This window comes from Cryptomeria japonica, chromosome 1 (assembly GCF_030272615.1).
Source record: "Cryptomeria japonica chromosome 1, Sugi_1.0, whole genome shotgun sequence".
NCBI lineage: Eukaryota > Viridiplantae > Streptophyta > Pinopsida > Cupressales > Cupressaceae > Cryptomeria > Cryptomeria japonica.
Window position 1 is genome coordinate 418648259 of NC_081405.1, and position 15681 is coordinate 418663939.

At 36.2% G+C, this 15681-nt stretch overlaps 1 protein-coding gene across 1 annotated transcript in view; it reads left to right on the forward strand.

Annotated features, from left to right (window-relative positions):
• The window catches only part of LOC131065364 (mannosyl-oligosaccharide 1,2-alpha-mannosidase MNS3), a 62080-nt gene that overhangs the window by 19760 nt on the left and 26639 nt on the right, over positions 1 to 15681 (forward strand). Inside the window, exons 3-5 of the mRNA XM_059218414.1 lie at positions 6093 to 6357; positions 6658 to 6855; positions 7002 to 7150. Of these exons, the coding sequence (XP_059074397.1) occupies positions 6093 to 6357; positions 6658 to 6855; positions 7002 to 7150 (612 nt within the window). The remainder of the gene's footprint in view (positions 1 to 6092; positions 6358 to 6657; positions 6856 to 7001; positions 7151 to 15681) is intronic.

A 15681-nucleotide genomic window follows, 5' to 3' on the forward strand; every position in this document is an offset into this window, starting at 1 on the left:
AGTGCACTTGTAATTAGCCAAAATTTCCTTACAAAGACCAAAACAAAAGAAATCATTCAAACTTGCAATTCAAGGAAAATTTCCCACCTGCAGTCAGGGAGAAAAAACCCGAAATTGAAGGAAAGACATAGCAAACGAAACTAGAATGCGACGAAATTTGAAACGTGGTTCGATGATGGACTGAGGATTAAGCCAGTCCAAGGATTAGGCAAAATTATGCATCGAGAAGCGTGCCATAGAGTAAATTTTTTATTTTTTGACAAAATTTTTATGTAATGGTCCTTTATTTTTGAAAACAAAAATAAGGACAACACAAGTTACCAGATTTTGCTGTTTTGGGCACTGTTGCCATACCAAACTGGGCAGGGCTTGGTATGTCTGGTCAACAAACAGATCCTTGCCATCGGTGTCAGGTGTAATGAAACTGTGGCCGTTTTATTTATTAAACCTCATCATCATTCTAGACTGTTTCTCCATTATAATTGAAACAATTGACAAAGAACAAAGACCCCAATATTCAAAACAAATGACAGAAATAGAAACATGGCTGAAAACCTTTCCTATGTTTTTCTTCTGCGATCCATCAAACCCTTATAGAATCCCTTGTTTCTCCATTTGACAACTTTGATTTACTCCTTTGTTCTAATCTGATGGTCATGATTTGCAACTATCTCAATGGCTCAATGTTATTTATAGATTATATAATCTATTTGTGTTCTCATCCATAATAGAAATAAAGATTGGATCAATTTCTCATTACAAATTTGATCACCCTGCTTGAAAGCTAGGGAGAATGGAAGGACAAAAAGAAGCCTTTGAGGGCAAATACAACTTTGAACCCAAAAATCAAACAAACACTTCTACTTAAAAGCAGCAACCAACTCAAATCTCCTCCTTGGAAAAGTAAGCAGCTGAACAAACCGAAAACCATATCTTGTTTACAATCTAGAGTGCACTAGGCTTGAGCCAAGGCTTTCCTCTTTCCCCTAGTGGAAGGGAGATTTTCCTGACCCATCGAGGGTCCAGTGCAATGGATTCTTTTGCTTCTATAGAGGCGTTCTGCATCCATTTTTCTATCCCTCTTTTTTGGTTGAGGTAGAGAGAGTTTTCAGAGGTAGGAGGGGTGAGCATGTTCCTTTCACAGCCTTTTGAGAGTTCTTTTTTTGGAGAATTTGGTGCAGACTCACCATACTCCAAACCATTATCCTCAAGTATAAGCTTAGCGACCTGATCCTTGAAAAATCTGCCTATGGTGGCCTGTTTTGTGTAGTCAACCTCTTACCTGGATTTATCAAATTTAGATTTGCAGCCATACTGCCCCATTACACCACAACAATTTGCTTTTGTTTTGCTGCACTCAGTTTGGGAGATTGTAAAGATTTTTCTTGACATGAGATCATCTTCAAAATCATCAAAATCTATGAAATTTGTATCTGAACCCTTAGATTCATCTTTACTTTTGAGAAGGTCCCCATGGCTTCCTTGTTAATTTGAGAAAATGCTTTTGTTCCCGCTTCAGAGTCAACCACCTCAGATGGAGGCTGGGTGTCCTTTTTGTGAATCATCATGAACTGCCCATGGTTTGTTTAGATGAAATCAGGAGCAGGTTTTTCAAAAATAGTGATCCACTTTTGAGGCTGAACAAACTTTGAGGAGAGAGCCTTGAGAGAGCTGCAATTTTGCTAGAGATGATCCATGTGGTTACATTGGAAGCAATGAAACTCAAGCCCCTCATAATTTATGTATTGAATCCAAGGAGCATGAAAGGGGCAAATCTGAATGGAGTGCTCGAGAGGATTGGAGAGGTCAGTCATTGTACACATTTGGACAAAATGGATTTGGAAATCTTTAGAAGCCTGACCGATTTTTATAAGACCCCGAGCTGCTCCTCAAGAAGTTTCTGCAGACCTGCATTTGACAAAACATATAAACATAATATTATATATTTATATAGTTTAAATATTTCATCATTATGTATATATTGTCTGACCAAACACAGGCATACTGAACCTGGGAAAAGAAATCCATTATACCAGTGAACTCAAATTCCAGATCGACATCATACTGGAACCGGCAACTTGGAAAAAAACGCTTTCTAGGAACAAGAGTGGAAACCCATATATAGTTTTTAATTGAAGCTCCTCCATAATTTTGATTTTCTTTTAGAGTCTATACAACTTCTTGATGTTAGAGATGTACCCCTAATTTGTAAAGGAACATGTCAAAAGATGCCAATTTTCGTAAAGTTTCTAAAGTTGATGAAGTTTCTGTGTTTCTCATCTTATGGATGGCAATGATGAATGGACAGAAACCATGAATTGTGCAAGTACGGATGGTGATGACTGGAGGAATACTTGATTTCTGAAGTTAATGAAATATTCTGGTCAGCATGAAGTTTTTCTTTAATCTTTATGGATAGCAATGGTGAATGGACAGAGCCATGAATTGTGTAGGTCTGCAGATGGTGATGACCAGAGGAACTCTTGATCTATGAAGTGAATGAGATATTCCAGTCAGCATGAAGTATTTCTTTAATCTTTATGGATAGCAATGGTGAATGGACAGAAACCATGAGTTGTTCAGGTCTACGGATGCTGATGCCCAGAGGAACTCTTGGATTATGAAGTGAATGAGATGTTCTGGTCAGCATGAAGTTTTTTGTTAACCGCATCTGTGGCAAGTATATGATTTCTGTAGAAAAGTCATGTCTTGATCAGAAAACAGAAAGAGAGTCAGTCAAGGAAAACTAATATCTGGCTGACAAAATGATGTAGAGGTAGAAAATCTCTGCCAAAAAGGGAGGTCAGTTCTGTTCTGCAAATAATGAGAAAAGATCGAACATGCTGGATATCAGTATCAGAGACAAAGTCCAATAACCACCCTAGATTTGTTTTGAAAATCGCATCAATTGAAAGTGAGGTTACAATGCAATGTCTATTAGAATATTTAACTATATTTTAGTCACCTATATTTAGTTCTTTGTTTAATGGTCATTTAGCTTTTTTAAGCTTTATTTAGCGTTAAGCTTTTTGGTCACCCAGATCCCAGAGTGGGCAAGGGTGCTTCCAACCACACAACTATCTAAATGATGCAATTACAAATATTGGCAGCAAGCTGACCAAAGGACGCAGGCAATATAGCTGGCCTTATCTACACCTCTTTGGTGGACTACGTGATTACAATCAAAGCCACTAGCAGAATGTCTAAGCTTGACTTAGACCAAAATGGTTGATATGCTAGCTTGTTCAATACCAAAATGGTGGATCATGATATGCAATTAGAACTGGTGGTAAACCATCCAATTTTCCTATATGATATGCTTGAAAGAAAATAACATGCTCCTTCCACTTGTCTAGTGGTGGGCAGATACAATAATCACTTATTCAATGGGGTAAATATCAACAAAATAACCGAATCAATTCACCAGCGACACTACCATGGTGTTACAACCCAGAATGCTTGAAAGTAACGACTTTCAGTGGTATGACCATCTGAAGCTTACAACATTAGTACATTTGCTTCATAATCAACATAATAAGAGGATTAATTGCAGAGAACAAGTGTTGATATGGACTTAAACTGCTGGAGCACCTCCAAAGATGTTTGAAATCATGAAACTAGTTCACCTAACTGAAAATAGCAAAAATAATACTTAAACTGATGACTTGTAAAGCTGGTACAGGTCTGCAAATGGACTGAAAGTATGCTGTAACAGTATGTGCAGTGAGAGAATAAACCTGGCAAGCTCATCAACTCATGTCCAGCACACTCCAATTGGATATAGTCATAAATATCTCTTCAATCATTCCCCAAACACCTCTGAAAGACACTAGAAAGGATGAATATCAGTCTGATAACTCTAATCAGCAAGATACGGTTCTGTAATGACACTATAACAGCATGTAAAGCAACAACATGTCATCACAACATCCTCATAATGCAAAATATCACACCCAGCAATACCAAACATGAAAAGTAGGCACTTAAAAGCATTTCTACATACACTTCTAACACGTCAAAAAGAAGCAACAATTTGTTATAATCACATCAAATGTTAACAGGTTTGAAAGTAATGAATATTTCTGCTGGGATGCCAAAGAAAGCAACCATAAAATGCACATAATTCAACGACCCCTACTTGTTCACCAGATAAAAGCTTAGGTATGTTTGAACTTAGAATAACCCAAGGCAATGCTAAAAAGTATGAACAGTAACCTCAAATAACAGCGATCCAACCCTTATTTCTCACGCCCAACACTCGAAGGGTACAACCTGTCCTTTGGAGGTATGTATTTCTCTTTTCTTGTTTCAACTTCTAAATCATATGGCCTGCAATAACATAAAGGGGCAACCAATCTGTGAATTAAATTACACTTAATTACCATTATACCTGCAATAAGTTGGGACAACTAGGCACGGGGATTTAGAAGTGGCACGGCCAGCTAAATTCTCCAACATTGCCTCCAAAGCAACACAAAAATTTAGGAAATATCTATGCAAACTAAATTCAAAATCTTCACTCAAATTTTGCAATGATCTTCAAATGAAAAACCAAACTGAAACTTCAATCTGCACAATGGTGGCCTCTGGATGAAACCACACCAATCTAGCTAGGGATTGTCTTTCAAGCTTGAAAGTAGGGAGCTTAAGAGGGTTTTTGCCCTCAAAAGAGTGTGGAAGAATTCACATGTTCGATCCAACAGTATAACAGTATCAATTAACAATATATGTAACAGTGAACCTGAACATCTCCTTTTATAGCTTTTGGAGGGAAAATAACCAATTACCAATTTAAAATTATTCATTTATCCTTCCAAAGAAAGGCCTCTTGTCTATGCATTCAACATTCTTAATTACTTTTCCAATGAGCTGTTACACTACGTTGTCCTTTTAATTATTTTTCAACATAAGACAACGTTAGTGAAATATTAATTAATAACTCAATAACGCACCCAAGTTGCAGAAAGCATTGAAATTGCATCTGAAACAAACTCTGATCATACCAATGCAGTTCTGAAGACTTGGGATGATGATCAATGTTAACCAGGTGACTGACTAAAAATAGACGTGCTCTCCAAAAATTTTGGAAAACATTTCAGGAGTCTGAAAAGACTTCAGAAAATGTCATGATGCTACATATTGCCAATTGAGCTTATTTCCATGACACAAAGTCATTGTTGATCAACCCAAAGCACTCCAAAATTTTTGGAGTTCTCCCCAACTCACTAAGAATCTTGCAAAAAAACTTGGAAATTGAGCTAAAAGTTCACAATTCAATTTTGCTCCAATTGGAGCATCACATGAAGAGTGACGCATTAAAGGCTAAAACTAAAAGCATTAGCAGAAGATATTTGATTTTCTGTACGAAAACAAGAGCCTGCTGTGAGGAGCTCCCACAAGATTGGGTGTCCCTGCAGAGTAAAGAATTTGAATCAAACAGGATTGTGCCTGATATACACTGATTTTATCAAAAGCTGGGTGATCTGAAATTTGGGATCAGACAAAAAATTCCAGATGTGGAATAAAGACCTGATCATCAATCTTTAATGCCAATATGGTTTTCTATCTAAACAAATACAAGACAAAAGGCCAATACAAAATATATGATTGAGAGAATGATTCGATTCTATTTTTAGATGGTAATCAAATATTTGAGACTTGTATTTACTGGCTAAAAAACTTACTAAAAAGCATATAATATTTCCCTTGAACCAATTGCATATGGATTCAACTTACCTAAATGTAAGTACAACTAACTAACTATTATTCAAAATTCTAACTATAATGGATGTCCCCATCATATGGTTCTTATCATGCGACATAACAATAATTTATTTGGGTGGGTGGGTTTCTTTGGTGGTCTCATCTCTTCTGCAGGTCAATTCTTTATTGATGGTTAATAATTTAATAAGGTGCAAAACTTCCTTGAGAATTAAAGAACTTCTAATAGCATTTTCATTGATTGGCATACATCTAAAAGCTTTGCTAACTTACTGGCTATGTGTTTATTTACTGATTTGTTTATTTTTGTTCTTTGTCTTTGTATTAATACAACTCTACTCTTCTTAATTCTGCAATTTTTGGTATTTCAGTCCACAATCTGGACATTTTAGTGGACAAAATATCAGATTGGGATCTCGCGGAGATAGCTACTATGAATATCTTATTAAGGTCTGGCTTCAGCAACGAGCAGGTCATGGAGGATCAGATGTCTCATACTTGAGAGAGATGTATGATGAAGCAATTAAGGGTGTTAAACATCAATTGGTTCAGAAGTCTATTCCCAAAGGATTGGTTTTTGTAGGGGAGTTGCCATCTGGGGAACATGGAAGTTTCTATCCCAAAATGGATCATCTAGTAAGAGCTACTTCCTTATTGTCTTTATATTTTATGGAAATACAAGAAATACAAATACACTTAATTAATGGAATGCTTATGTACTAGAATCTTAGATTATTTATTTCAAACAGCTTCCCATCTGCACATGATAAAGACTTAGGGTTAAAATACTACTAAAGCAGTAAGGTCATGCTTTCATCGTCATTGTTAAAAGTCACGTAAATGAGTTGTTTGGTTATGTTTCATGTTACATGCAACTATCTCTTGTCAGTTGTTTCCATTGGAACCTAACAAGTTTTCCTGTAATTGTACTTGAAGGTATGTTTCCTACCTGGCACCCTTGCATTGGGGGCAACTAGAGGCCTGACAAAACAGAGGGCGATGGAAGAAGGTTTAATGACTATTGAGGACCTAGAAAATTTGAAGCTTGCAGAGGATATCATGAAGACTTGTTATGAGATGTATGCTGTAACAACTACTGGCTTGGCACCTGAAATTGCACATTTTCATACACAGGTGAGCTACTTTGGGGGAATCATAAAATGCACCAGATACATTTTGTTATTTTTCTTTCTGCTCATTATATTAATATTATTAGCATTGTTATGTTTTCTGTTGCTTGTTTTGAGGGCATAAGTATGAATGTGAAACATTTGAAACAGGAATTTTATGAAGATGGATTACAGGGAGGAAATAAAAGTTCTGAGTTCCTGGATGATATAATAATTAGATATGCAGACCGTCATAACCTTCTGCGACCTGAGACTGTGGAGTCATTGTTTGTGTTGCACCGCATAACTCAGGATCCCAAGTAAGATTTTTATGTATTCTACTGTATGTTCACAAAATCTAATTTTATCAGTTTTTTGAATCATTCTTTTTCAGCTCATTAGTTGATTTGACTTTTCTGTCTGTTTCTTCATTATTTATTATGATAGCTTTTTTCTGAGAAATGATATCCTATATTACTATGCTAAGTAATGGGCATGCTCATTTCATTTCACAATATAGGAAATTGGAGCGAACATGTCTTAGCACCAAACTCTACCATGTCACCATCAATCTAAAATACATCCGTTGTTGGGGTTAGCTTTAAAAGCAGTCAACTCTCCGAGGTGAAGGTTGGAGGTGCCAATACAAGTGAATTTACATCTTTATTGCCAAAGAAGAGGAGTCACCTTAGCCAGCTAGTCTTTCAGAACCCATTACCATATTGGTTTGTCATCCATGCATCTCCTAAATTGATAACTTCCGACTTAGTGGTTTAACAAAGAGGAACACTCATTTTAGTGATTTCATCCCTCAAACAACCACAATATCTTTTGTTCCAGAAAAAATGCCATGGCATTTTTTGATTTTGACACATGATATACATCATATTAGTCATGTTAGAAATAGTCCTTGAACTGATGTGCTTTTTTCTTAAAAAATTATTCATCTTATGTTAATACTTGTAAACTAGAGAATAAAATTATAAATTAAAAACATAGCGATAAGGTTAGTGAGCATCTCTGCTTTTGCATGCATAGACAAAGAATCATCTTTTCTTGTTGCAAATCTAGATTTAAGATGTTAAGCTAAGTTTTATGTAAAGTCACAAATTCTCATGAAGGCAAAGAAAAGTGAGTACTCCCTAGAAGGTTGCTTATAATGTCTTTTTCCACATAAAGTGATTAATTGTTCATAATTATTTCCTATAATCTTGATTTTGCATGTGGCTTGTGGAAGTGCCCCACCTTCCCAATCCATACATGTGCGCTGTATTTAATATGGAAATTTTGTCATGTAAAATATTCAGAGTAGCATAGCTTTTTAGTTATATTGATGAGACATATTATATTCTATTGAATAAATTTGAAGATGGAAGATCCTTATCTCAACTAAACTGAGGTGTTTTGTTCTTTTTATATGTTGAGAATTTGATTTTTCTGTTACACTTGTAATATGCATAAACATGTTTAATATTTACCCCCTTGTAATAGAGTGAACAAAGCATTGCCTTCGCATGTTATTCTTTTCTGTTTGAGAAGTGTGATGTGGTATTGAAAACATGTTGGTCCTTCTGGCTAGCCAAGATCTAGTTGTTTACTCCTTGGTGCAAGAGATCATTACTTCTTGAGCCATTTATTTTTCAAGAAATAAAAATGTTAACTATGATGTGTAGTTGTATATGGTGTTAACTATGATGTGTAGTTGTATATGGTCTGTGAGTAGAAGTAGTGTGATGCAGACAATGTCATTAGTGAGCTGTTGGTTGCTGGAAATGGTCGGAAGTGATGCCCAGTTTGGTGTGCAAGGAGCATTGATTCAATTAACAAACAGAGTTTGATTTGTCAATTGAATCATTAATGGTAGCGTGCATATTTAGATACATTCATTTTCAATTATAGTTTGTTGGGATCAATATTTATATTGTTTGGGGCAATTTAAAACAACGAAGAGCTGAGACTGTATCCAAGGAAATTGATTCCACAGCAGTTAAATTATTTTGAGATCATAGCTGAATCACACAGTTGGTAGAGTGTCATCATTCAGATATATAGAAAGCCAAAAAACCAGAGATATATCATGAGGAAACAAACTCTTTCTCTTTAGAGTGTTCTCTTCCTCGAGTTTCCCCTTTAATAGATTTTTGCTAGATGTTGTGATCTATAAAAGGAAAACAAATTTTCTGAGAAAATTGATGTTGCCTTAAAAAAAATTTAGTTTTCTCTTGAGTTTTTAGAACACAGATATTTTTAATATGTAAAAAATTATCAGAATGTTATAGTCCTCAATAATCTGAGCTGCATATGAGAAATGTTGTGGTGAAATGAAGCTAAATTGTAAAGGCTTATTAAACCTATCTTATGTGAAAGCACTCATGTGACAGTTTTAGCATAAAAAGTTTGAAAGTGAGGCAGGATTCTTTTTCTAGTCTACATGGTCATTATAATGGTTTTTTATTTTTATATTTTAAGTTTTTATCTAGTTTCTTGAAGACTCTCAAGACTAGGAAATAGACATTTTCGAGAAATGAGGATCAAGTATTTTTGTACGTTACCTCGTGTTTTCGGGACGGGGATGGCAAAGGATGGGGGGACATGTTTCCGATACGGCGATTCTTTTTGCCAATTTTGGGGATGGCAAAGGGGACGGCTATATAAAATATTGGGAAATTTTAGATGTTCATATGAAAACATGGATAAAGCATGCTTATATACATTATATTCATACGAAAACATGGATATAACATGCATATGAAAATATTATAGAACCTTAAGTTTTAACATACAACATTTGTGTTCAAAATTCATTGACAATACTCAATATGCATTCATAATTCAGAATTCATTGTCAGTATGCATATGATATTAAAAAAATAACATACAAAATGCCCAAAGGCTAGATTACTGCCACATAGTTTCATTTTCAATTACGATATGAAAACACAAAAATAAAGTACACTGCTGCCCCTAATCTGCATCTCCTAACATTGCATCAAAATCAGAGTCCTCCTCTGAGTATCTGCCACTGTCATGGTCCATGTCCACCTCATTCAATATAATCCCAACCAATCCCCTTGGTGTCTACTCCTCATCAACTTGGGCCATGTTTTCAAGATCAACATCTAATTGTAAAGTTGGAGTCCGCTGATACTTTGGAGTTTGGCTATCCTGAAGTCGAAGAGCACTATGCACGACCACTAGCTTCTCCGCTTGTCTAGTGGTAAGTCTATTCCTTTTGATGGAGTGGATAAAGCCATATGTGGACCGATTCCTCTTTGCAACAAAGGAACTGACAACTTGTGCAAGGAATTGGATTCAACCTCTTTCCCTTCGATCCTGTTGCTCCTCCTCTTTCAATGGTTGCTTGTGTCAAACCCTCTTGCTGCTCCACTTTTTTACCTCTCATACAAATGATTAAATGAGTCAAAATATTTTGCCTAATGTCTTTTAGGGTGAACTAGGAGGTAGGGGCCCACAAAAAATTTTAAAAATGCGTTTTTTTGCAACTTGAGAGTTTTTTTTTTAAGAAACCCCCTTGACGTTGGGTACATTCAACCGTCACTACGACGGCCAAACACCCCTGGCGTTAGGGGATAGCGTTTTCAAAAAAAGGGATGTTTCTAATTCTTTTTGTAAAAAAGGGGACTTCCCCTGGCCATCCTCGCATTCCTAGGATGTCCTTGATACGGGGACAGGGTTTTTAGGTCCGGGGATGCATCCTCGAGTTTCATAAATTTTTTTCTAGTCTTTGTAGGTGCAAATCAATGTCAATTACTGGGCATTTCCTTATAGGTATCCATAGTTGTGTTGTGACGTTTTCACACATCGCCCCATTGCAAATGGGGACCCCCTACTTTTTAGGTCCTCTTGGTCTTTTGGTTTTGTTTTTTTGGGTCTTTTTGCAGTAGTCTCTTCGGTCTCCTCGGTTTGCTAGTGTTTTGGGGTAAATTTGATCAAGTCTGCAAGTCATTTGAGTGAATTTGGCTGTCTGGAATTTGTTTGGTCCATTTTAGGGTTTTGCCCTTCACACTTAGATTTAGGGTCTTGTGCTTAGGGTTTTAGAAAAACTGAACATTGCATTAGAATCAGGACCCTTTAAGGAACCTACCACTGAAAATTGGGCAAATTTTGAGCAACTTTCTATTTTTAGAAAGTTCCTATTTTTTAGGGATTTCACTACCTCCCGGATTGTCCTTATATTGCCAAAAATCAAACTTACTATTTTAGTAGTTTCTATTTTTAGTAAGTTTCTATTTTTAGTAAGTGTCATCCTGCCTCGGTTTGCCCTAATTTTGACATTTTGAAGTACTTACTATTTTTGGTAAGTCCATTTTTGGTAGGTTCTTCACAGGCAGGGTTCCTGAGATTGAAGACCGAGCATTCCTGAATATTTGTCTAAATTTGGAAAGTTGAAAAAGCAAGTAGTTGATTGAAAAATGGGTTGTCTGAATTCATTCTAGAAGTGGAAAGGCATTGAAAAATCTCCTAAGGCACGGAAAAACACTTCAATCCTAAAATAGCCTCCTAATCCAGATATGAGCAGAAATGACTAAGTGAGGCGAGAAAATAAAAAAATCCATCCTGGCAAAATTTATTCCAAATCAAGTTGGGGCGCCAAAATGAGGTCATGGTGGATTTCTCCTTCCAAGCCCAAAATCCTTCACTTGGCCTAAATTTCGCCCATGCATGAGGTAGGGCGCCAAAATGAGGTTGTGGAGGAATTTTCCTCCACAACACAAATTCCTTAACCACCCTAAAACTCCACCCAAGTCAGGGTGGGAGCACTGGATTGGGGTCATGGAGGAAAATTCCCCCATGACCAAAATTTCATGACCATGTCCTTTTGGCGCCCAAGGAGTAGGAGGAGCGCTAGAATGAGGGTGTGGAGGAATTTTCCTCCACACCATGTTTTCCTGCACACATGAAGAAATTTACCCAAGCATGCAAGTGAGCGCTGAAGAGGGGTTAGGAAGGAAAGCATGAGTTATCACGAATTCCTCCATAGGCAAGAAATGGCACCAAAGGAAGATATAGAGCGTTGGATAAGGATAAGGAAGGAATTATCCTTCCAAGGTGAAATTCCGCTCAAGGATGGATTGAAAATTGAATTCCAAGGCATGGAATTTTGAAGTCAAGGACAAGGAAGAAAGGAAAATCCCCTCAGGGAAGCGATTCAAAAATCCTTTCTCAGACATGGAAATTTACCAAAAGTTGAAGAAATTTCAAGGCGATGACAAAATTGGCCAAGGGAGAGAATTTTCTCTATCCTGGACCCCGAAACTCAAATTTGGAAAAATTCCTAAAAATAGGAAAAGTGAAAAATTGATCAAAAATCTTCCTCTGGACATTGAATTCAAAAAGCACAAAAAATTCCTTCGTCAACGAACAAATTTCCAAAATTTCTTCACTAGTTCCAAAATGTGCCCAAGGTTGGAAGCAAGACGTGAAAATCAAGGTTCAGGAAGAAAACTTCAAGAATTCAAAAAATTCCTTCCTTGGGGAAGAAATGTGCCCAAGATGAAGAATTTCAAGGCACAAAGAAAATTAGCTAAGTGTGAGAATTTTCTCTCTCCAAGACTCTGGACGAGACAAAATTCCTTGAGTGCAAAGAAAAATGGTTAGTGGTTAGGAAAACCTTCCTTTAGGATGATGTGTGCACATAAATCTTCCTTAAGGACAAATCTCTCTACAAATATTTTCTCTCTCCTCGAATTCCGAACGTACAAGAATCCTTTAGAAATGGAAAAGATTGTTAAAATTCTTCCAAGGCAGGAAAATCATCCAAAATGTCTTATGTGGGCTCGAAATGGAAAGATTCTTGTAAAGGATGAGTTGGCAAAATGCAAAAAGAATATTTTGTATTAATGAAGCACAACCCGGAAAATTATTGAAGTTCCTATGGCGGCAGGGTCCACTTGCATGTCAAGAATCTATTGAATGCATGGCAGCATGATGGCACATTTATTGCTGGCGAGCGCTTGACCAAATGGCGGCTGAGTCAATGCATGGCAAGGTGGTGGAGCATCTTTTGCATGTAGCTGTTGCGTTCAAGAGACGATGGTGCATTTATGGCATCATGGGTGATTTCGCATGGAGGAATATTTATTGCATTTATGATGTATTGGGTAGATTTGATGAAAATGGTGCATTTAATGCACAAGTGGACGCCATTTTGGGCATGCATTAATTAATTGTTAATGGGTATAATGGGCATTTAATGAATATTCCCACTCTGTTGCATCATGTGTGTGGAATCTTTTAGGGCAAACCCTAATTAGGGTTTTGCATGTAATCAAGGCTAGAGGCCTATATCAGAGGGTGACCCCTTCATTTGTAAAGTAGGGAGATTTGTATGAAATTGTTGTGATAAGTTTTTTGAGACAATAATAGTGATGCATTGTTCTTTGATGGTGTTCACTTAAGTTATTTTTTCAAAACTTGCAATGTTTCACCTTCCTTAGTTAGAGTAGAAGTAGAGTAGTGCTTTGGTTTCAATGGAGAATGTGATGATGTTTGATGAATTTCCATGGTTGATACTTTTTGCATCTTGTTGATTATATGTTGCAGTGTAAAGTTAGCCTGAGCTAAGCCACTAAATTTGCGCTAAGTTTGATTGTGGATAGTCGTTTGGATTGCGTTGTTTTGGGTATTTAAATGCACTTTCTTGATGTGAAAATCTGTCATAACCCCACATTGATTGTAATTAATTCCTACCATTATTGTAACCTAATTTGAGATGACTTATTGTTTTATTTTAATATAACGTTCATATTTCAATTATTAATATTATATTAACTATTAAGAAGTTTTACCATAAAATACTATTAATTAAATAAACATAAAATAGATATATTGAAAATATAATATAATATTACACTTACCATATAAAATAAATATAAAATATAACATAAAATTGTCAAAATACATTATATTTATTATTTGGACTAATATCGTATTAATACGATACCATTGATAGAAACCTATATACAAAATAAACTATTTATGACTACAAATTAAACACTCTCCTTAACCACACTAAGGAAGAGCGAATGACTTGTTAAACAAAAGCATTAAGTTAAACGTGGGGAAGATAATCAAAGGCACCAAGGGTGATTGCGGTTCAAACAGGGAGTGGTGGCTCCAACAATCACCACCGCTTACCCTTTCTTCAGCGGCCACGACTCTTGGAGGACCCGCTCCAACATGTCCCCCCCCCCGCAGATATTAAAAGGCACCGTGAGGAAGGAAAGACATACGGAGAGCACGAAGGAAAAAGGAGATGCAATAAAGGAAATAAGCGGTAGGAAACGCAGGTAAGACACTTACCGCACTTGTTTAAATCTGCAGTAATGTTTTCATATATCATTGGGGGTGCATACTTATAGATAGGTAAGTATTTAATTCATAGGTGCATAAATTTATGTAGTTGTTAATTCAATATATTACATATACTTAGATGTGGCTAAAATACATTTTTTACATAGATGGAAATTATATAATGAAAACCAATATAATATATTAACATATATATATATATATATATATATATATATATATATATGGGTATACAATATGAATACATCTACATGTGCTAAATTAATAAGCAGATTAGAACTATAATTTGAGGAATAAATAGCATTATTGAATTAAGGACTAGTAGGAATGAACTAAGATATTACCAAGATGATGAATAAGGCAATTGCATATCCAAACCTAGTGAGATAGATGAGGAATTAAGCAACGGGGATAGCAGGAACTAGGCCTTTGTCAGGTAGGCCACCCACTGCAGTTGACTAAAGGTCTATTGGCAGTTGGGCCAAGGGGGAGTGTACCGCCCTTGGGCCTGATAAGCGCTACGGGCATCCTATGGTAGCTAGTCCTCACGATCTCATTAGGAACCTGTTGACGTGTATTTTATACACAATCATACACAGAATAAAATACCAATAGGTATCTTATCCTCTCTTGAGAAAATAGTCTCTAACTGCTGAAGATCTGCAAAAAGGATCAGTTAGATGGACTCCAAGGTTCTTCTAGTGGGGTCTCCACGTGTGGACAAGCTTTTTAATGGTATGATGTGATTTGCTGTTTCCTCCAAGGCGTCTTACGGATTCCAAAGGCTCGAAGATTCTACTAAACTAAAAAGAGCTCTCAAAAAAAAAAAGCAAAAGGACAGAGTTTAAGGAAGTCTAATCTAGCCTAACCCTATGAACGACTTAGCATGAATGAGATTTGGCAAGACTCAACCAACTTCAATTTTGCCATAAGATAACAACTCAATTGAAATTAGTGCGATCTTCTAAGGTAATAATGATGTTCAATGCATCAAAGACCAAGGACACTACTACGAAGGTACATATCCTAGATACGACAATGCTTGAAGGTTAAAGACTCAAAATGTTCTCCAGTCGACCACGCAAGGCTTTCCTACAATCAGCAAGAAGCTAGTGGTTTGGATTGCGAATCTTACCAAATATCAAATCTCACACTTAGTCTTTCAAATTAACAAACTACTTTGATTGAGCGTGATTCAAGTACATCCAACAACCATGAAGATAACTTAAGAAATTTGCAACAAAACACCATAACTTCAATATTTTATTGATTTCCAAGTCATCATATACAACAATTGCTTGAGTTTCTCTCTTCAAGACTCAATCTTGCTACAAAATAAGAATTACTTCTAACTTTAATCTCTCTATTTCACTCTTATCTAACTATTCGACTATTAACTATTATTCAATGAAATGAAAAATGGGGGTATAAATAGCATCCCCAGTTACAATGAAAGGTCCAGATTGAAAATAAATCAACGGACAAGATCATGACACCTAAACCCTAATTAGGGTTTGTT